The following is a 24,651-nucleotide window of genomic DNA, read 5'->3' as shown; positions in this document are numbered from 1 at the left end:
ACAACCTTAAACTCGTTTTACACCTTGAATAATGCAGGACTCATTGACCAGTCTTGAGTCAGAGTCCAGTTCTTACAGTAATGACCCACTCCATCCCCCCCCAACTTTTGCCACCCCCAGCTCCTACCCCCAACATAACCACACAAACACACACTCGCACACAAGTGCAATAAAGCCGAAAGAAATGACAGAAATATATATATATATATGTATATGTATATATCACACTCTCTTGCTCATAGTGTAGCAAAATCAAATGATTTGACAGACCAAATCCCTCTTCCTAATTTTATTATGTAACATAAAATGTCATCATGACCTTGTCGACTTTACAAATTTACAGATACACTCAGATGACCCCGGGCAAGAAATCTCACTGAAATGGTAATCACTGAGACCTAATGTGCAACCAAACACAAGGCATTCCAATCATAACAACTTGACGCAGACTCAAGCAAGCTCATACCCTTTTATGCGGCCAGGCCTGGAAGCATATCACACAGTTACATTCTCTGTTTGATATAAATACAGTGTATAAATGCCTTCTATTTATTACTTCTGGCTTTACGCATTCACATAATTATGTACATTACATGTGTACAACCACTTATCAACACAAGATATAATGATATATAATAGAACAGGTTATCACTAAGACATTAGATACGACTTAGATTATTTCAGAGCAATTAATGTTCCATTTGCCTTCCCTATATCAGATGTGTAATTGAGTTTACAGTTATCATACCCACAAGCTTTCACCACAACAGTAAGCGTAACAAACTTTGAGCAGAATACATTTCCCTATGTTAATATGGATCAATAGGTCATGCATTTTTTTTAAATGTTCCAATAGTAGTTGCTGTCTGGTAGCCCGAATAATCTTGTCAAAATTGTCATGTACATTGGAAAACTCCTCACCAGATGAAGGCTTCATGAGCAGCAGAAACCACTACGTCTCAAAACTTTGAATCAATTGGTGTCCATGACAGTGCCACATCATCATAATAGATCTATGAAAGTTTGGACGAAATCCTTCACACACCTCATCAAGACACTGAAAATACTGTCAATGGCTATCATAATTTTGATGAGCTATATAAATATTGATGCTTGAGGTATTTTCTCAGAATTCACTTTGGTTTTTAATGTTTGTGCCTGCATCCCAATCACAGCCAGAGGCACTATGTTTGTCTAGTCCTGTTTGTCCCGTTTCTCGTCATCATGACTTAGGACATTTTTTTTTTTCCCCACTGATTTCATTGATACTAGAACAGTTTCATGCAACACGAGGACCTGAAGATGTGCTTATTAGGTTTTGGCCAAACATCCCATGGTCAAAGACCAATGAACTCTGGCTAAAAATGGCCATATGATCACTCCATAACTGCTACCAGGAATTCCAATGTTAATGTCATTTGGTGGAGAGAATAGACACAAATAGACTTTCTATTTATGTGAATATAGTTACAAAAATTGACTGGTTGAAAGGTCAAGAATGAAGGGTAAAAAGTAATTTAACTTTGCCCCTCCCCCCACCTATTAGCTTGTAGGGCCAAATGGGACTGTTATTTGGCAAAAGGCTACAAAAAGATGGGGAGACATGTCCTTCACACACACAGATTAAAGATGAATCGTCAAGGTGGAAGGTCATGAGCAATGCACTTGATCTATATGCATTGAGGGGACACACTTCTGGCTTGAATATGTGTGATCGCATTAGAAGGGTAGGGGAATTCTCACTGACAGTGTGTGGCACTCAAAGTGCTCTGGTTTGTCAACTTGCAGTGAAATCGATGTAGTGAAAGTGACGAGTGAAAAAAAAAACACACAAACAAAACAAATGCAGGGATAATGGATTAGATTCAAAGACCACAGACAACTGTACATCTCGTATTTAAAATGCATCCCATCTTCATCCTACCCTCCCCCCCCCCCCCAATTCATCCCACACAGCGCCAGTTTGAATGCACATACAGCTCCTCATCAATCGCATATAAATACGCATCCATACATACATACACACACACAAACAGACACACACACATACAGACAAAAAAATAAAGACTGTAATAAGCAATCTACAGTCACATCTACTTCACACATGAGCTTCGCTTATCTACCACTGGCGTGAAATATTGATTTGGCATGATATTTTTAAGCGATTCACACCTTTGTTGGGTGTGCGCGTGTGGCTGTTGAATGACATCTGTCACATATCTGAGGAAGGAGATCATTTCCACAATTTCCTGCAATATTACCTGTCGTCACTGAATCATGCAATATTTGGTATCTCGCTGAATCATTAAAAAGCCACGCAGAACTTCTTTAAAAAATCAAACTAAAGATCAAACTCGAGAATTGCCATAACATCTCCAACAAACTGGCGCCATTTTGCGTTAGTGCCAAAGCATGCATCCTCATCAGTATGCTCAGACAGCATGATTGATTGTGAATTCCCTTTTGCTTATGCATTGGTTAAGAAGGAAAAAAAAAACAAACAAACAATTGTCACTGCTCTCTTTGCTTCTTTTTGCACTGCAGAGCAAAAGCTTTCCCAGCTTGTGTATAGAGTCTTCTCTTCACTTGAGTCACCCCAACCAAAGGATGGTGATTGGTGATGATGGTGATGGTGATGATGGTGGTGATGATGCAAGATGGCATCTCAATCTATCACCGGTTCCCCTTCCTTAGAGCTGGGTCTTGATCCTCTCTTCCAGCAGCCGGAGCTGGGCGTTGATCTCCTCGGGGAGATCCTGGGGCACCTGGGTCTTGAAGTAGCTCCTGATCTCCTCGACTTCCTTCTCCCAGAAGGCCTTCGGCAGCCGGAAGAGCTCCTCCATATCCACATCCTCCTGCAGGCCCGACAGGTTAATGGCTCCGGGCGTCGGCACACGTCCGATGGCGGTATCCTGTGCGATGCCCTCCTGGAGTTGGATGTAGATGGGTTAAGAGTCAGGTGAGTAAAAGCTTTGGTAATGTTGTGGTGGGAATTGAGTGAGGCTACAACTCCTATCTTTTGCTTGTCAACTTTGTAGCTACTTAAAAAGTATACACTGTTAAGCAAGGTATGTTAGCGGCATGAAATTTTCAGGAATTGTTACTGGCATTCATTGCATAGAGTGTCGAAAAGAAAGAAGATAGATAGATAGATAAATAGATACATACATACATACATACATACATACATACATACATACATATATACATAGGTAGATAGATAGATAGATAGACGGATAGAGAAATAGATAGATAGAAGGATAGACAGACAGACATATACAGATACATTGTTAAAATGATGTGATTTGCATCACAATGTAAGAAGATTTTTCTCTTTTGGAGGAACAAGATACCAACCTTTCCAGCACACCGTTGGAAGATCCAATCCAAGACTCGCGTGTTCTCGCCGAATCCGGGCCAGATGAACTTGCCGTCGGTGTTCTTCCGGAACCAGTTGACATGGAAGACCTTGGGCAGGTGGAGGTCGGGCCTGTCCTTGAAGTGCAGCCAGTGGGATAGGTAGTGGCCAAAGTTGTAGCCGAAAAACGGCCTCATGGCAAAGGGGTCATTCATCATGACCTTGGCTGGAAAGAATAAGGTTGTAAATGATAGGTAATTTTTTTGTTTTGTGTTTTTTGTTTTTTGTTACAGGAAGGAAATGTGGATTGGGAAGGGAGGAGACTAATACAGGGCATCTTTTGTTGTATAGAACATTTTCCGGACATTTTTTTTCTTTCCTTCTTTTCTTACAATGGCTTGCCTTGGGATGGCATTCTTTTGTTGCTATTGTTGTCGTCTATCACTCTGCACATTTCATCCCCGGGATAAAATCACTCAAAATACAATGGTAGACAGGATGTTTTGGAAATTCAAGTGGCACCATGTCAAATCTTTCTGCCTTTCAATCGTTCAGTAACAGGTCTGTAATCAAAACCTACCTGCATGTTCTGCTGCTGCCGTAGACTCTGACTTCATGGAGGCTCCGATGAAGACGCCGTGACTCCAGTCAAACGCCTCGTAGACAAGAGGAACACCTGGTAGACAGAGGATGAGGATTGTTCAATCAAAATATATCCATGCATGACTACATGCAAACATTTCACTTGCATCTTAAAGTGTCTTACTGGCAGGGAGTTTATGTTCCTTCTACTTCAGTTCATGATTGCTAATGTAACATTAAATAAAAGGGATTCTTGTTTTTCTTCTTTTCTTTTTTCTTTTTTTTTTTTTTTTTTGGGGGGGGGGGGGGGAGTAGGGATTGGTTGGTTTAGTTTTCCGTCCTGCTTGATTGTATATTCGTTTCCTTTCCCTCCCCCCCCCCCCCCCATTTTTTCTTTTCATTCATATGCACACAATCTCTCAGTGTACTTTACATTGTGATTATCTGCTTGGTACTGGTATTTATGAATGGCATTTCAGTCCTGGTCTTTGATTTTGTTGTTGTTGTTTTGTTTTGGTTTTTTTTTTGGGGGGGGGGGGGGGGGGAGAATACATCTGACAAACCTCCTAAAAGAGTTTGGCATTCATCACATCCAGGGATGATATTGAGGTTTGTTGAAAAAATCGGAAATCAACATTTTCAGGCAATTTTGATACATGGAAAAAGCAAAATGTGTATAGACTTGAGGAACAAAACAAAAAAATCTTAAATCAGATTTAAATCTACAGAATATTATGCCCGCACATCAATAGTACACAGGGTGCAAAGTACAACTGACCCTCTGGTCTCCTTCCTCCAAAGATGATGGCATCGATGGGCACCCCAGCCGGGTCCTCCCAGGCCGGGTCCATTACCGGGCACTGCCGGGCCGGGGCGCAGAAGCGCGAGTTGGCGTGGGCCGCGAGCAGCTTCTTGCCGTCCGGCGTCTTCATGTCCTTGTTCCAGTTCTCCTTGCCAAGCCACGTGGTAATCTTTACATTCTGTTACATGGAAATGGGAGAGGGAAAACAGAGACATGTAATGAGAGAAGTGCTCTCATCTTTAGGAAAAAAGTTAATTTTGGCATTTAAACATTACATAAATTGTGGTTTCCTATCGGATCTCATTCAGTGAAGAGTTTTTGTATACTTGGTGCTGTGGTAAAAAGTCTTTCCATTTTCCATTCCAGGTGAAGAGGACCAACCATCTTATACCTTTCTTCTTTTCTTTTTTCAAAACTAGCCTGGAAGAAAAGCATTTCATTACAGTCAGGTATCATTTGCGCCTAATATTTTCAAAGACACAGACAAGTCCAACAATGTGTATTGTAAGGACTGATTTGAAATTGCACTGCAGGAGTAGAGAGTACTTTCGACAGAAATGTCATCGATATAAGACTTGGCAACAATCAAATGCAATAAGGAAACTCACGTCTGGTGTCTCTTTCTCAAGACCCTCCCAGAAGAATCCGCCATCATCCGTCGATGCCACGTTTGTGAAGACAGTGTTGCTCTCGATGGTTGCCATTGCGTTGGGATTCGTCGAGTTTGATGTTCCTGGTGCTACGCCGAAGAACCCGGCCTCGGGATTGATGGCCCGCAGCCTGCCCTCGCTGTCAAACTTCATCCAGGCGATGTCATCACCGACACACTCTGCCTTCCAGCCAGGCAGGGTGGGGTTCAGCATGGCCAGGTTGGTCTTGCCGCACGCACTGGGGAAAGCGGCTGCCACATAGCGCTTCTCTCCCTCTGGGTTCGTGAGCCCAAGAATCTACAGTAGGAAAGAGAGAGAGGGATATAAATACATTTGCCCAGGCAAATAGCAAAATGAAGCAAATTTACATTTTCATACACAAACTAGATAAATTGCTACATCCAAAGAATCATCATATCTTGATGTCCACTGAGGATACTTTTCACAGAAACTCAACAGCTCAGAAAGAAGGAAATTGATACATTTATAAACTTCAAACTAAGAAAGAATTTTCATTTGTATCACCGCATTGTTGTGCAGCCATAATTCCCTTTTATATTGCAATCGAGTCATGCCTGTTTTTCTACAATATCTCATATTTGTATTAGACAAACTTGATACCTGTAACAATCACTAAGGCATTCATTTCTAAATCAAGACATGTCAGCTTTGATAGCATGAGGGTTGCAGTCTGTATTCACATCCCACCGATGTGGATGCACTTTCATTGTTTCCCATCTATATACCAAGAAAGGAAGCAGTACTTATGATTGCCATGACTACTACTAGTGAAAGTACTTCTACTAATGATAATATTAGTCATCACTATCAGGATCATCATGACCATTATCATTATCATTATCGAAGGATAAAGAAGAACATTACAATGTCATGATTACGCTTAGAAATAAAACACAGCGGTCTTTTTTTTGGAAACATCATACATCATAAGATACAGCTGTACAGAATTTCAACAAATCACATCATTGCTTGAAAACATACTTTGGCTTCATGATTCAAACTTCTCAACAATATAAGTCAAAAAATAAGAAAAAAACAAAAAATCTCACTAACCAGCATGTGTTCTGCTAGCCAGCCCTCGTCTTTGGCGATCCGCGATGCGATGCGCAGCGCAAAGCACTTCTTTCCCAGCAGGGAGTTGCCTCCGTAACCACTGCCGAACGAGCAGATTTCGCGGCGGTCTGGAATGTGTGAGATGATGGTCTTCTCTGGGTTGCATGGCCAGTTATTGACCAGAGGTTCTGGGGGTGGAGCACAAAGGTCAGACACATGAGTTTCAAGAGAGTTGATATCAAAACTAAGACACTCCTTCACAAACGGGAGAACCCTGCCTTCAATTTGCAAAGATATACTGTAAACACCATATATTTAGCGAGTCTAAATTTTCACAAATCGGGACTTCCCAACGATTTCACAAGTGGTTAAATTCGCAATGGTGGAGCATAGTATACATGCATGTCACATTCACATAAGGATCAGAGTCAATATCTTTGTGCGTTTTTAAATTTGTGAATAGAACCTCACTAACACAATTCACAAAAATAAAGACCTCGCCAAATATTCGCCATACACAGTAATCATAATACGTTGAGTAAGTATTACATAATCACATCACAGCAAATGACCTATCCTGCAACACTTACAAGGCTGCCTTAATACAGAGCTCCAGCTCAGTTTGGAAAACACAAAACAGTTAGATCTGCTACAAACAAAGGGTCTACAATGCAGGCCACACCAGATGAATCAGTATAAGTATGTAATACCTATGATTCAAACTTCTTAACACAAATGGCCATAGTCAATTGCATAGGTTTTTTTTGTTTGTTTGATTTGTTTTGTTTTGTTTTTACATGCCCGATCGAAATTTTATTCCTATGAACAATCCTCAATAATTTTTTTCTGTACAGATGTCGCAACAAGGACGAAAACAGAGAACACAGAAAACAAAACAGTAAATTTTGGACTCATGGTCTCTTTGTACATATCAAAGAACAAAGTTCACATTGCATTTATCATACACAAAAATGATGAAGACACCACATCCATTGCAAAGTTAATTCATTCATATTCAATTGACCGTCCCAATTCATGAAAAAAAAAAAAATCATTCTGTTTGGTCTTGTGTCAGCAACATGGTCTTGACAGACTAAGAGAAGGACAGAGGGATAAAGAGACAGAGAGAGAGAAAGAAAGGTGGATTAAAGGAGAGATCAGCCATCATCTGAGGGAGGATCAATTGACAGACATAGCAGTCCCGTGTAAGGAATGTGGGATGGGAAATAGCACCGCACAAATATTGAATTCCAGTTGGATTCTGCCTGATGGTCAGGGCAAAAAATCCTGGCACCCTTTACCTTTGAGCGGAAGTGGCTGCCCGACGCTGTGGAGACACTTGACGAATTCTCCGTCCCCGAGGGTGTCCAGAACCTGTTTGCCCATCCTGGTCATGATCCGCATGCTGGCCACCACGTATAGGGAGTCTGTCACCTGGATGCCGATCTTGGACAGGGGCGAGCCCACTGGCCCCATGCTGAAGGGAATAACGTACATGGTCCTCCCTGCAGCCAGATCACAATGGACAAACACGGGAAGAGAGATTATGTTATATCTGTTTGTACTGTAAGAAGAGATGACCCTACCTACACACACACACACACACAAAAATATATTCGTATTTGAAATCAGATGACACATGATTCCAATTATTGTTACATCCACAACATCAAATGTTCTACAATCATTAATACTTACACATTTGCATGACATCATTTCAAACATCATATTCAAAAACATTGTGCTGTGCACTCTCTTACACCATACTTGAACTCAGTGTCATTTGAATTCAAGTATTGTCTTATTTCAACTTTATGGTATTGTTGCTTATTCATATTGGCTGATTATTTTAAGCACTATGAAATCATAGAAACGTGGCTTATGCTCCATTTTGCTTCAAGTGCCATTTGGCATATGAGGTCACATCATTTCAAATCCTGCTACCTCTTTGCGCTTACTGTAATTTGCAGGATAAACATGACTACATTACAACAATACCATGGTATTGAGAGGAGCTCACTTTGGACCCACACTGGTACTGGTACAAATGAACTTTGCCCCAGAAAAGGACTCACAGTTTACAGATTGAAGGCAGTTATAATTAACCACTTGATTGTTAAATATTCACCATGAGAAACAAACATGAAAAAAAAAATCAAGATACAGGGTAAGTGTTTTTTTTTTTTTTACTGTCTGTAAATCAGACAGAGACATGGTTGTGTGTTTATGTTCAATTCGATGACATCCTACTAAAATCATCAGGTCTAGTACATGCATCAACTGCATGATGAAAATAAACACATACTTCATGTGATTTATGCAAGAGCCAGGCCATTTGTATGACCCTCACAAATTTGAGTATGCTGGCAGTGTGCATATGAGGTGCATATATTGTACACTGAAGCTGTTCATCTAGTGCTCTGCACAGATGTGTGATTGTTTGAAAATAGAAATGGATGATGTCAAGTTGAAGGTTTTGTACATGTACAATTGTATGTATCACTCAAGCAAAGTACTTTGGTCCTTATGTTATAACAGATAATAGCTTTTCTTGTTGGGAATTCACAGAATATCTCAATCTCCAGATTTGGAATGCTGTTTCACAGGAGGTTACAAATCCCTTTAACTCCATCTCTAAGCTTGCTTGTAATATTCCTCATTAGCATATCAATCATTTGGATTTTTTTTTTTTTTTTTGGTTCCATCCCCTGCCATTTACTCTCAAGGCAGGTTTTTGTTGTTGTTGTTTTTGTTTTTGTCAGCATTTAACCATCTGGGCCTCTTGCACGACTTGACAGCAAAATAAATTTTGATTATCAGACAACAGCAAAATAAAACTGAGGAAACAGATTTCTAGAATGGACTGCTAGTTTAAACAGGTGATTCACGGATGATATTGAGGTTTTTTGAAAAGAATCGGAAATCAAAAATTTCAGGTGATTTTGACACATGAAAATAGCAAAATGTGCACAGACTTGAGAAAAAAAATCTGAAATCAGATTTAAATCTACAGAATATCATGCCTTGTGATTGGGCAAATAGCAGAGTGTTTGTAACCCTAAACCAAAAACATAGCTCATTTTGTAATGTAAATGTGCATGATGTACATTGTCAAATCTGACCTTGTGACATGAAAAACATTGGAGGGAAGTTTTTATGTCACATGTATACATGACAGCGGTAATGCAAGGTAGTGTAAAATTGCATATTATATATAAATTGTAATCTCACTGGTCTTAATATGTAGCTTGGAATTTGGACATTTTTCGTTGCAGTTGTTTATAAGATTTTTCATCACTTCTACCTTGTAATCTTTTGCATAAAGTAAACAATAAATGGGGACACAAGAATTTGATTTACCTGGTAACATGACAATAGATCTAGAATCACAATTTGCAATATAATGTGTAGGCAAACCTAATGGTAAACTGCACATTTTCATTCAAAACCTCTTTCTTTTTTTTTATTTCCATGCCCTAAGATCTCTTACAACTGTGTGACTTTGAAATCCAAATTTTACATGGTTTCTACTTCCTATAACATCTACACTACAGAGGACAAAGTACAGTTTACTCTCCAGTATTTATCCTTATCTGCGAACGTGGTGACAGTTTGTTTGGTAAGAATATTTCCACTGTGTGTTCTCACACATCTCTTTGTTTTTCCCCCCAAGAGGCTTACCTACATGTATACATCCATATTTCGACTGCATGTGAAGCCCAGATTGGCAACTTTATCACTTTTATCTCTCCTGCTCATTTCTTATTTCTGTGCATAGGACTCTGTTGTTTTTTTCTTTTTAATGTTACTTTACTGTCGACTAGTTGCTCAGAATTTGCCCCATGAGTAGATTAGCTTGATGCCTGGTGAGGTTATCATCTTCCCCCCACTTAGCCTGAAAGCGAGCAAACAAAATTAACTCTGGGTGCATGTGTGCTTGCGTGTAAGCGTACTTTATGGACTATTGTCTTTTAGTCCCTGCCGGGGCGAACACACCTAGACATGTTCGCACTCAAAGGGCAGATAAAGATAATTACAGACCTAGATTATGCGGACCTAGATTGTATGACTACTTGAAGTTGCGTGACTATCACGTTGCAGGAGACTGCACGCTTCCATTGCGTGCTGCCACTGCTATAAATGTGTGTCAGTTTCGTCAAGTGCGGTTTTAACAAACACCAGTACAATGTATATCCTAAGGCCCAAATTCACAAAGGTGGTACAAAATTGAAACCATGGTTTTAACCCTGGTTTATGCAAATTTCTTCTGCATAAATATGATTGACAGATTGCATACACCTACAGACATCCAGTAGCAAATGTGCATTGATATGCGCATATCAAAGGTACGCCTATTTCATGCTTATTTTAGACCATGGTCTAAGTTTAAACCACCATCGTAAATTCGGGCCATAGTGCTGCAAAATTGCTTCAAACATTAACTGTCAGCAACCAGCAAATCTGTTGCTCTATCAAAGAATTGCATTTTTTTTCTCTCTCTGTAAATCTGTGTTTGTGATTGAAAACACCAAGTTTGAAGTTCTTTTTTCTTCATCCTGCTGCACCTCCTGATATCACTGCAACACGGCTGCACTATCTGCCCCTGCACAACAATGACACCCTCCAAACACATATGTGACTCTGCACCTCAAAACAAACAAAAAGTCGCCAGACATGAATTTTTAGTTAAGACCATATTCTGAAAGAGCAGACTTTAAGCTTTAAAATGATGTATAAGTCAAATCAAATGGACTCTCCTAACCTATCTAAATATTGGAAAGAAAGCACAAACTCAGGTAAAGTGTGAACTGAGAAAAGAGGTTCCGAAGTACAGTGTCTATTCAAGCGCTTAATCTTTACCAAACTGTGCTGGCTGTGCGATGAATGGGACAAAAAACAGGAAGTAAACCACCAGAGTATCAACAATGAAGGGATTATCAGATTAAACGGAAATTAAGCATGCCTCATTAACACATTGTGTCCATAATTAATGCCAACTTTCAAAGCAGTAGCACTATCCTTTCAAAAGTTATTAGAGTTGAAAGTGAAGAGTGTGGACAAGGTTTTTCAGAAATGAAAAAGGGATTCTAAAGGCACACATAATCACACTATTCTACCAAAAATGTTCGAGATAAACTGCTAAAAAAACACACTTTCCTGCCCGTTTTATGATACCAAATTTTAGCATAATGTAGAAGAAGACCCGCTCTTTCAGAAAATATGAAAAAGTTAAGTTCGGCTAGGTTGACTCATTTCACTTATTTCAGTCCTCACGCAAAATCAGTGTGTGCGACTTTATGTTCGTTTTGAGGTGCACGGTCACATATGATCTGTGGTATAAATAACATGCATAATCTTTGAGTTCACGAAAAAAATTGTCTTCTACTCATCCGGCATTTTACTCACTCACTCTTTTCACAACTGTTCATTTTCACCACCACATGACATATTGTAACAATTTTCGTGTATTTCAGAATCAAGCATTCTCCCACCCTATTGGAAAGGGAAAATATGGATGGTGGTACATTGTACCCGCAGACAAAACCTGACACTGAATTGAAAGCAATTTACTATTCTGCAACATGTGCCACAACTTCATACAGACATGAAAAGTCTGTGCAAAGGAACACACACAGAACATTATGCAGTTGGGTGCCAATTTCATGTAAAATATATAAACTAAAATGACAAAACATGTTAGAATGGTAATGCACTGCATATGGGCATGCCATTAAAACTTCTACAGATAGCACACATTGGTGGTGTTGCATTCTTACAGAGTCAATAGTGAATCAATGGATTGTTTCCTGTTTGCTGACTTTTCTTTTTTTTTGGCATGCATCACTGGATATGTTTCACTTTTATTTTGTAAAACCTGATATATGCAGGTATGCATTGTGTGCACAGACACAATTAATAATGACACTGTTTTGACACATGTATTAAATTACATGTTTTTTTTTTTTTTAAATACTTGAATAGTTTAATGATGTAATTTAACCTGCGACCTTAACAAATAAATTGTATACCTGGGTTGTTTCCAAAAAGTAGAAAAGCTCACAATATGTTCAGGAAGATAGAAGTGCACAACAAACAAGAAAAACACGCCAAACACACACACACATACACACACACATTGCCCCAAGTCCTTGATGCTTTGACCTACCTGCCATGCAACCAGGGAACCTGACGCCAAGTTCCTGGTCTAGGACGTCTGGAGCAATCCAGTTTCCGAGCTTCCCTGAGACGCCGTCGGCAACGATGGGTATTGTGTCCCTCTTGCTTGGAGTGGCGATGACTGTCTTGCTCTCCACTCGAGCCACATCTCTGGGGTCTGTCCTCGCTAGCCAGCTATATAGAGTGGGGGAAGGGAAAAAAATATTAAAAAATCAAATGTCGCTGTTCTCAACCTTCACTCTTTCTCCTGACCAGCAAAAAAACAAAACAACAACAACAACCAAACATATCCCATTACTTTGTGGCTTCAACATCAGACCAATTTTTTCTTTAATTTTTTTCTTCAAAAGACTATATACAGCTCAGATAGTAGTGCTATTATGCATGATATCACCAATAATGACCTGAATAAACTCTATGGCAGCTAAAGACATTTGGCTCTCGACATGATGTCTTCTAAACTTTTTGAAACTATATCAATCAAAGTCTTTGAAGGTACTAGTTAAAATGTATAAACACATGATTTACAATTATAACTGTAATACTATTGATATATATACACGAATACACCATACATATATTTCATCCCTGTTTTTGTTTCTTTTTAATTTCCTCACCAGTTCTCATATTTCTTGAGGGGCGTGATCACTCCATCGCTCTGCAGTTTCTTGAGAAAGGTGTCATTCTCCTCCTGTGAGCCGTCGCATATATGGATGTTGTCCGGCCTGCACAGCTCCGCCTTCTCCAAAACGTACTCCCTGACGCTGGGCTGCAGGCTCTCTAGCTGTGGGCCGTAGAGCTTGCTGGCTGCCGCTGCTGCCCGCTGGTGGCAGTACGGTGATGTGTGGAGATTACATTTGCCCAGCGCCTTGATGGCATGATGCGTTGAACTGCAGGTAAAGTACAGAGAATACTCCAGTCTATTAACAATTCATATAAGCTAGTGATAGTCAGTTTTGTTTTTTGTTCTTAATCATTTTCAGTGTAGTATAGATCTCCCACACACTTTGTACTGTACAGTGTCACCTGCACACAAATAAACACTATAATTGTGCAGATAACCCGTGGAAGTGAGCTTTTGTTTTTAGTTACAAATATAAAACTGAGTGCAACAATGGCACAAACCAACTTTCTTTTTCCACCTTACTTGGTGGTTGCTGGTCACTCAATCATTCTTAGTAAGCCTTTCAGACAATGTAACAAGAATGAGAGAAACATTACTACATTTTCTTTTTTTAAAGAAATGCTGGGACCAACAGGAGTAACCATATAGATGCCACTTTTCAATGTAAATTAATGGTATACAGGTATATTTCCATTTATGAGTCATGAATGTATGATTTATTGCAACTTGAGAGCACTTTTTTTTTCAGCAAGAATTATGTAGAAGCAATCTGATGGCCCATTATAAGCCAAGTGTCCTCTGCAATATTGCACTATGCTGGCAGTCTTCAGCATGCGTCAAAGAAATGTCAACAGCTATCAGTCAATCCTGAATGCATTTCGTTTAGTAATCTAATAGGCTGGTTTACTGATTGTATTTCAACTTCCAGATGCATGTTCTTCCTCTGAGGGCCTTGTAATATTTTATTCCATCCACCTGCTCATAATCAGTCTCAAAAGCCAGTTTGCACTGCTATGTCTGTAACATGCTCTATCAACTGCTGAACTGTTTTAATAAGGCATTGTGGGCCTATTGGTGCTGATGGGATTATTCTGTGGTTGAATGATTACACACACAAAAAACAACAACAAATAAACAATTTACAAACAATTACCCAGTAAGAACTCCTGAAATTTCATCTTTAACTCTAATGACAAACCTGCACAGACAGTTCTTGACTTTCATTGCCTTAAAAATAAGTGGCTGTGCATGCAATGTAAAGTGTACACTATTGAGCATTCTCAGTGAATATCACATAACCACAATTGCTGATCTTTCTTTTTGACCATTTATGGTGATTTCCTCTGTACTATGTGTGTGTGTATATAATGGGTTTTGGTTTTGTTTGGTTGTTTGCTTGTTTGTTTGTTTTGTTTTTTTTTTTGGTCAACGGTTACCTTTACATCTGACATATTCTGAATCAAACTTGATTGTGTGAAACCAAGACATTTCCCCCTCAAACCAACTCCCATGGATGTGTCAGGTATGACTCACTGTGGGGGCGGTACCAGCCATTATACAAATTACTCTCATTTATTCAAAGGCAAGCACACAAGGATTAGATATAATGCATTGCAGTTAGCCATGATCCGCGCAAATTCAAGTGGGTTAGAGACTTAAAAGTTCAACATCATACTTCCATTACATTTTTGGCTTAAGATACATCCCCCTTCATTTCTCAGCAATTTTGATCCGTTGCTTACCATTTCAGTTTATGCTGCTCTTTGAAACATTAATACAGATGAATATAAATCCCTCCATGTTTCTTATTTAAAGCCAAAGGCTATTGAGTCCTTATTGACCAACGAGCGCAGAATAAAACATTCCGGCACAAAAATTCTGCCATACTATAATATTTCTGATACTAGTAAGTAGACGGACAGAGATAGCATTCAAGCTACATACACAACAGAACATAAACATGTTTTGTTGTACATGAGAGTACCAATAGGTAGATGCTGTTAAAAGGCTCTCGCGGGCGGTTGCTGTGCCCTACGTGCATGTATACCCTTTCAGATTCACATTTCAAGGGGGTAGCAGGAAACATGGTATTACAGTTGACACCTATCAATTAATCTCTGTCTGAACGACCCTTGATACACTGACAAGACTGCAACGCAGAAGGACACATGTGGAAGGCTTAATTACTGTGAACCTGTGGCCGACAAGTCTCAAACTTGTCACATGAACATGAACTGTTCGTCCTGCCCTTATGAACTTTCAGGATCCAGTTGATTTTACTGTAACCATGACAATTTCATCTCTCAATAAAAAATCGTTGAAATGACTACATCAAAAACATATAAAAGAAATACAAAATGATCGAAAAATAAGAAAGATGAAGTATAAGATTACTTAAGTGCAAACTGCATATTATATGAATGGCCATTACTTTTTATCATGGCTACTATTAAAACACTGAATAATCAGTGCTACAATATAATCTATGTCGAAGGATAATGCACATCAATCAGTTGCAATGAAAACAACTCCATGCAAAAATGCATTATTAATTTGGACAATAATACTTGTTTATTAACTCTCACACCACAAGTGACAAGGCTTAAAGGGACGGTACAGTATTGGTGGAGATGAGAATTGGGCTTAAAACTTTTTGCGAGATACCAAGAAAACACTTATGATATACAAGTAGTACAGAGCATACCATTTTAAGAGGAATTCAAAGTTTATTTGATGCAAATCGGGTTTGGAATGACTGAAACATCCAAAAACAAAGTAAAACAAAGTGATCGTAATAAAGTGTGGGTTCCACACTTTATTAGAATCGCTCTTTTTTTGGATATCTCAGCCATTTCAAAAACAATTTTCATCAAATAAATGTTGAATTCCTCATAGAATTACATGCTCTTTCATATTTCATGAGAGATTTCTCATTATCTCACCAAAAAATGTTAGAAACCTGAAATTAGGTCTCAACCAAAACTATACAATCCCTTTAAACTTGATGATGACCCCATTGTTATTTCTACTGTCATGACAAAAACAAAGGGGATGGGGGAGGGGGAGGAGAGAGAGAGAGAAATAGAGTCATATTACATTATGCTAGACCCTGGTGCATACCAAACGTTTGTGCAGGAGGAAAGATGGCGTGAATTGCATGGTATACTGTATACTGTATCATCAAATCTGTACCCTAGCTTCATGTGACCAAGTGCAGATAGTACAGTCATTAACAGATGCAGGGTACATATCTTATTCGATGGTGAAGATATATTGTGCCCTGGTAACATGATTCTTGGGTATTAGGAGAACCCAATATTTGCTATTTAATGTCAACTTGACACCCCCAGGGGTCAGGCAGAGCATAATCCCATGAAATGGAGGTACTGCACAACCATAAATTACATGCATTTCAACCTCCCAATGGTAATGCGAAATATATCTCACTTTTAAATTGCTTTCCCCAACACATTCAGACCTTCTCTCACTCTTTTTCCTTAGCCCAGGTCCACTCTTGTGGATAATCTCTATCAGACACCTTGCTCACAAATATCCCCTAGTCCCATACCATTTGTGTAATGGGGGCTATAAAAAATTATAATCACCGTCCTCAAAAAGCACTTCCATGGATGGCTTTTAGAAGACTTGCCTAGCAGCTTTCATTACAATTATTAAATATAATATCACATTTTTTATCCTCACATGCAATTCTTCTCTTTCAGAGTGTTGCCACATTTGGGCAATAAGTTGAACATGGGGAAAAAATTCACCACTGACAACAAACTCTCTGATACACACATTAGGCAGAGGACAACTTTTTTTCCTTTGCCTTCCACCTACATGTACCACCCCCCACCCCCCCCCCCCCCTTTCAATCATGCCCATAATCCTCATTACAAACAAGTTCAAGCTGGGCAGAGCTTAAGGTATTTAAAAGACAGTTAGAAAGAAACCAACAAAGAAGGCAGCATTGCCCAGTTTGGGTCACCAGATGCATTTTTTCTCATAACAAGTCTCTATGCAGGTTCCGCAGCCAAAATGGGAAGTCGAGACTGAATAGGTGCCGTAGGTTTCAAGTGCATTAGGCGAACAAAAGGCAGCATACAATTGAATTGCCCTTCTTGCAAGCCAGGGTAGTGACCTCAAGTTTATGCAAGTTTAGAAGATCTGCTCATCATGTTAGTGCAAAGGACAAAACTGAGTATACCGGGTACATGTATGTACAAACCAAAGACAACCATTGACTGTGGGATAAGAATATTGCAGGCAGGTTGTAAAGTGTTTATTCTTCATGATCTCTCATTTAGTCCAGTGACACAAAAATATCAAATAAGGCCTGCTTGCAAGTTCAAGCTCCTAAAGCTCAAGTGACTGAAATCAAGGCATTTCATCCCCCGACACACAAAACATGTGCTCTCATCCCGAATCAATTCCACTTTTATAGCATCATAGCACGTCGTGACAATGCAGTAATCAATACATTGTATATCAGCCGAAGGTCACATTCCTGCACTGGCACTGGTAGCAATCAGCATTGACCCTACACCACAGAAGCAATGGAGACAATACACCAATTCATGCAGAGAAGGAAATATCAAATTTGCAAAGTATACACAAGGTATTCTCCTGCGTGTGCACACAATGTGTGTGTGAGCACAAAAAAAAAAAAAAATGCATGTGGACAAACACACACACACACTAAAAAAAGGGGGGAAACAGCTTAAATTTGCCGATGCTTTATATTATGCTATTCAACCATTGTATCAGACAGCTTGAAAAATGCATACTCCACAAATGCACTTTTTATGCCACCATATAGCCCATGAATATGAACAAAACATACAGATACATTCTGTACTTGTAGATGTGCTTTGTTGACACATAATGGATACATATTGTACTCAATCCATTATCGTCACAGTAATGATATCTTTATGTATTGCTCACCACCGATTCACTATATATCAACTTTCTTGATGACAGCAGCGCACCTAAGACTGTGTAACATCAGTGATTTTTCAATCTTTGCATTATTACAGAAGTTGGACGATGACAGATGTAACTGGTGACTGTTGAGCACAGGTCCACTGTAGCATCACGGGACAAATGAACAATTTCAAGAAAAATAAATGAAATTACAATACAGTGTATGTTTGACAGGGTTCCAGAAGACTAGTTTTCCCGCGATGCCTTTCATACTGCAGCGTCAACTAGAAGTTCGCTGAATGATCAGTTTACCAGGGATGGTTTTCCGCAAGAGGGTTTAAAGATTTCTGAAAAGTCAGCCAGGATGTTACCTTGAGATACAATGTAGCAGGTTAAATATGCTAAGCGTCAAATGGGAAGACCCTACATAGTAAAATGTATTACTTTGAAGCAAGAAGGATAACAACAGATTACAACCGAAGGGGATTCCTACAGTCATCAGGACCAGTTGTAAACCCAGCAGCATGAATAGAGATAGGGATGGGGGTGGGGCATGTACCAGCTGTGCCACACTAGAATCAGCAGTCACCAAATCAGCAACTACATGTAGGCCAACTGGTGATCAGAAATTGGACAGTTGGACTCTTAAACATGACAGAATGCTGATTCCTTTCTGAAGAAGACGCATAATCTCTAGATATTTAATACCGGTATTAACGCTGTGAGAGTTGATGTGAAATTTTTGAAATCTTGAAAATACTTCCTTATGTTCCCCCTCCACTAATTTTTCCATAACACTCTACACTACACTACCTTCCCATTGTTAGCTTACGGAAGGACGCACATACTCACAGTTCCTCATACATTGGCAAATGGTGGGGTATGGGGGGATGTAAGGAAGTCTTGCTGAATCTCACACCACATGTATCTGACAGAAAGGCCACAACACTGTACCAAATTATCTGATCAGAATTTTCTAATCAAATTCCAGACGACAGGAAGGGTCATACAACATCTAATTCAGAGTTTATCCCCTCAAGTCTACTACACTCCCATCCAAGTGTATGCTGCGATTCCTTGTGAAGAGCGAGTTGTTATGACATGAGCAACAAAATAACATGAAAGTCAATGTTGATATCAACTTTTCCTGTCAACCAATTTCAATTTGGTTCAATTTCAAATTTACATGAATGATTGGAAATAAAATACACATTTCCTGTGTTTTTGATGGAGTTTGGGTTTTTAGAAGTTGAGATATACATGTATCTAGAATCTACATCAATATGAAGGTGCATAACATTACGTCATCAGCGTCATTCATCCTGAGCAGTAACTTTAAAAAAAAAAAAAATGGGAATATATAGATCTATATTAAGGTACCTGCACCTCACCAGGGGCCTAAAATCAGCCACCCTGCGTAAAATTGCTACAACTCACAAGCATTGAACAAGAGTGCACGCACTGGACTGTGTTCAGTACACTTGAACTTTGCAAGGTACGATTCGGTACGAATACGACACAGCCAAGCAAACTTAGGTGAAAACCTGCCAGTTTTTCTTGAAAATCTTTTTTAAAGTTAAAAAGGAAAAAACTATAGTATGTGTCACAGTCCTCCATACACTTTGGCTATGGTATAATGGGGGCGCAAGGCGGTGAGGTGCAGGCCCCTTCCTTAGCTTAGTGCACAACTACCCTGGTATTCCGCATCATTCGCGCTTGACGATAGCCACAATTTACAAATTTCCTGTAGGCCTATTGATCACTGAACTTGTGGTTACTATGGAATCTTCAGCATTTTTCCAGTACGAGTATGTGAGTAGGTTCATAGAAATAATTAGAATTTATCTAACGTAGTGTGAATCATGCCTGAGGCTGTAATAATCTTCAAGAGTTCAAGTCTGAAGGACGCAGGACTACCACTGGTGCCAGAAGAAGAAAAAGAAATACAAATGGCAAAACATTATTAAACTATGCCCCGCTATGGCCGTATCTGTTGTATGACTATGGGGTTATGGCATGGGCCATTGGCCCATGGACCGCGCCATCACGACTGTAGCAAAAAGATCAGCCTCTCTTACTGGACTCCTAGATTCGACTTTAAAAGAGCAGTCTAACTAACAGTTAAACAGTTAGAGAAGAATTCTAGACCCGTGTAATGGCATATCATGATAAGCCATGAGAAAAAACGTTAATCCTTACCTTGTCCTTGATGTAGTCTCTACGGTATAGTCTCTAACATTAGTAACAATTACTACAAAACAATGTACTAAGTAATAACGTTAGTAAAATAGGCCTAACGTTACTGGTAGGCTACGTTGTTGTAGTACAAAATTAACTCAGAATAAATCAGATGCCCGACCCAGTTTAGCAAATTTAGGCAAAGGTAAGGGCCTACTGCTTATCATGGACACTACTGCACTGGTGATAGAGATGTGTAAAAACGCAATGAAAAGAGTGTCGGAATAGATTCTACTCAGAAAGTATCATCAGCAATAAATATGGAAACTCAGATAGTTCAGGGTGACGTTTCTGCCGCGCGCACCAAGAACAGGGTCAAGTTCAACTTAATTACTGGACAATGCGATGGACGATAGAATCAGACCATGGCGTGAATGACGACGGAAAGTCATTGCACACCGGTACGGTCGACACAATTCACAAGCCGCTGCAAGTATCAGACGAATCTGTTATGCAGGTTCTGGCATAGGTAGCCACGGGATTGAAGCGGAGCTGTGCTGTGATGCGGTGGGTCGTAAATCGCACAATCTCGATAACTGGAACACTGTCTACAAGAAGACGTATATCACAGCAAATATCATATTGATTTCCGTAGTCGCATATCTTACCGCAACAACTGACGACATATCGATGTCATTGTGAAAGCAGTTCACGACACAATCAAGAATTTCAGCTCAGTTGTTTAGTAGTTTACACGGGTAGACAACGCCATAAACACAAGTCGGTCGCCTCGTTGATTATCCTCTTGCGTTGTGAGTGTAGTATATAGTGCCTGCAGTAGAGCGGCGCGCGGCGGGTTCAATATTTTGCGTATAAATGGAGGGAAAACTGAACAATGCGATCGAGCGGTCGATAATGTACTGTAGCTGCGCGCCCGTTGTATCGACTATCGTGGTGTTTGCATTGACCTGCTGTGGATCTTTATGGACGAGTCATACGTGTCCTGTGCGTACGTCAGTAAATGGGGGGAGGATCGGAGGGGTTGTGAATATGACGTCACTGGCATCAGCTGAGCTGAACCAGTGCAGTGCAGCAGCCACGTCTTGTCAAATTTCCGCTGCACGTTTATTCGAAATTTATGTATTTTCCCTTTATTCTAACCACATAGTCACGACTGTAGTACATCAATGTAAAAGAGTAACATTCTTGATAGGTATGACGTGATAGCTGACATGGATTTACAGAACAGAGCATTACATTTAGCATTTTGTGATGCGTCAATGCGATGGAAATTTCTCTGGATGAATAGGAAGGTGTGACCGCTTTCGCGGTTTCTCATTGGCTGCTATAACGGGGGCAGGGTCTCTGATTAGCATATGCCGGTATCATCAACACTGTCGCTCTCGTCACGTGTTGGGTATGGTGCGCAGCATACATGTATCGACATACTGACAGCGCGGCGGAAGGCTCCACGTATGTTGACGCTACCACGCATCTTTCTTTGGTGAGGGTGGTCCTGAAGTTGGCCCATTTATCTTTTTAGCAATTAGGCAAAGATAGTCTGATCAAGATCAAGAACCTACACGTTTCACGTTTCACGTTTTGTTCTAACAAATATCAAAATTACTTGTACTGTGTATGCTAGTTGAAGAAGTGAATTGAGTATGAAGTCATTTTTGCAATGCCACATTCATTCATGAAAGAATCCATATAATGAACCGCCAGTCGATGGATCTATATGCCCATTGATATTAAAGTGTTGTCTCAAGGAGTTACAATAGCAATGAGATCTCTATTTGGTTTTGCTGACTTTATTACTATCATATTTCGTTTTTTTTAATAGAAATGATAAACTGTAGAACTAAAAGAAAAGGAAAACATTCAACAGTCACCGCAGAGAAAATAAAAGTGTATGATTGCAAATGACACGAGTCAAGTTGGATAGGGACTTCATGTAAAAAAGCGGCTGGACTGACAGAATGAAATAAGAAATCCATAAATGAAAATGTTAATAATAGATAACTGGTGGCTTATGGTGGGAAGCGATCTTAATTCCCCAAGATGTGAAACCTGAAGGTTGCATTTTGACGGCAATTGCCTGCTAAGTTCTATCATATGACGTAATCGAGCCTAAATCGAGAATACCTTACGAGTCAAGTGTAGTGTTTCAGTGTACAATGTAAATGTGAACCGCTGCATGATAAATGCAAAATGTAAACTTGAAGTGGAGGACAATATTCTTTATCGTTGTTCATGCAGCATGATGATACATCAGTGAGTATACACTAATTTGGTTTGATTTGAATTGATTTATTCTCTATATGGCATGACTTTGCAATTCCTTATTTACAGCAATATCATTAAACATGATAAATACATATTGTACTACACACAATGGCTATTCCGTACAATTTGAACAATTTTCATTACACGTAAATCTGTGACATATATTTCTATACATAAATTTCCATGAATAGAAAAAAAGCACACCAGGCTAATCATCGTTATGACGATGAATTAAAAAAAAATGATAATGAATATTTTACCTGTTGTCTAATTGTTGGGCAAATATAATGCAAAGAAGACTGGAGGAAGAAGTGATGCTTACCCGTCTATCACGTCTGCAGGATCGACAGCATCGGGGATCGCCACAACAGGTCCTTTAGTCGCTTCCATCGTAAATACTATGATTCTTGGATTTCACTGCTCACTGTTTGTTTCTCCTCAACTGAAATATTTACCCGTAGAACGATACTTAAAAACAATTTTCACATCAATGTGAGCAGTGCTGGAAATCTTTATCACCTTTAACTTGCTGCTGACAGGTATGAAGGCGAGCAAACGTGTTTGTACAGTTTTATTGCGGTACGAATGAATGAGAGAGTCGCCTTTATACAAGGACGGATATTTTGCTGTTTGCTCCGATCTGTGACGTTTTAAACGTCACCAGATTATGAATGAGCAAGGCAATGGGAGATTCAACAACGCGGATGCTGAATAATGGATGCGGAGCAGAGTGTGCCAACTCATGCGACGTCCCTGACAAAAATGGAATCGTCCGTACACAGAAAAAAAAAATCCCTTCAATCATTCCCCGTCTTTCTGATATCATTGTCAATGCTTGCTTTGCGGAACAAAATTCCAAACGTACCTATTGCTGATGTTCGTATGACAAACTTTGCACTATTCTTTCAAGAATGTCAGACATTTCTTGTTCTATTGTTTGCTTTCGGAAGATTTTATTGTTCCTGCTTTGACTATAGTGTATAGCTTTCAGATTGATCTTTTTTCCCCTCGAGGAATGATCAGCATAATGGCATGATCAACTCATGGACAGAGTGCAAAAAAGGCATGATCGTTGTGATCTGAAAATATATACAATAGTAGCAACAATGTTTACAGATATTGAAATGTTTATCACATATTCAGTGTGCATGGGGATCTTTATGGGGACGGCGTGACCTACACAGAGAAAAAGAGATTTTCAAGAGAGGAAGAAGAGAAACAGTCGCTGACAATACCTTTACCTGAAGTTTATTGTAAAAGTACATGTCTTTATCACTCTGTCGTGTTGATTTCTAGTCTCCGAATAAACAATAATTATCTCCTGCCGAACACGAGGCAATCTTGTGCAAGGGACGTCACTTTGTAATATTTTGTATAACCAAAGCATAATATGCAAAGGGAAAAAAAGTCTTAAGTTTATGGTCGATGATGAAACATTCTCACCCCATGAAAGATTGTTTTGATTTTGTTCGTAAAACGTACATATAATCATTATGTTGTTTGCCTTTCTGGAGGGGGTGGGGAGGGAGAAGGTGTGCGTGGCGCAGCTTTCAAAGTTCAAAGTATGTACACAGAGATTACTGATTATGATATACACTTGTAAGACATCAGAAAGTTTTCATATCCCATCCCCTCTCCCCCTCCCTCCCTCTCTCCCTCTCTCTCTCTCTCTCTCTCTCTCTCTCTCTCTTCCCTTACCCCCCCCCCCACTCCTTCTTAAAGAGGGTATTCACAGAGCAAGATCCATCAAAAGGCACAGAGTATAGATAATATTGTCATTCTGAGATATCAAACAACGTCATAAATACGAAGCTGTGTGTTCGTATACAAAATATCCACTGTGACAATTGCTTATACAATACATAGAAGGAAACCATCGCATCATACCTGGTATCATGACTGTGTTATCATTGCAACAACATTATCTATTTTTGGAGACAAAATGCCTCTTAGTTTCTTTTTTCGTTTCTTTTGTTTTGATTTGTTTTTTGTT

At 39.5% G+C, this 24,651-nt stretch overlaps 1 protein-coding gene across 1 annotated transcript; it reads right to left on the bottom strand.

Annotated features, from left to right (window-relative positions):
• Window positions 1-1,957: 1,957 nt before the first annotated feature.
• On the bottom strand, window positions 1,958-21,175 carry LOC139729363 (phosphoenolpyruvate carboxykinase, cytosolic [GTP]-like). Its single transcript, XM_071640290.1, has 10 exons — window positions 21,041-21,175; window positions 13,261-13,533; window positions 12,633-12,817; window positions 7,768-7,971; window positions 6,467-6,654; window positions 5,351-5,689; window positions 4,719-4,920; window positions 3,939-4,034; window positions 3,358-3,584; window positions 1,958-2,924 (listed from the first exon to the last, which is right to left on the bottom strand). The coding sequence occupies exons 1-10, from the start codon at window positions 21,067-21,069 to the stop codon at window positions 2,691-2,693; spliced, it is 1,977 nt and encodes a 658-aa protein (XP_071496391.1). The 5' UTR covers window positions 21,070-21,175; the 3' UTR covers window positions 1,958-2,690.
• Between the last annotated feature and the right edge of the window lie 3,476 nt (window positions 21,176-24,651).

Source organism: Diadema antillarum, unplaced genomic scaffold, assembly GCF_040938485.1.
Source record: "Diadema antillarum isolate AM-2024a unplaced genomic scaffold, OU_Dant_1.0 seq00000235_RagTag, whole genome shotgun sequence".
Lineage (NCBI taxonomy): Eukaryota > Metazoa > Echinodermata > Echinoidea > Diadematoida > Diadematidae > Diadema > Diadema antillarum.
Note: the sequence above shows the minus strand (reverse complement) of the source record. Positions and strands in the feature narration are given on the sequence as shown.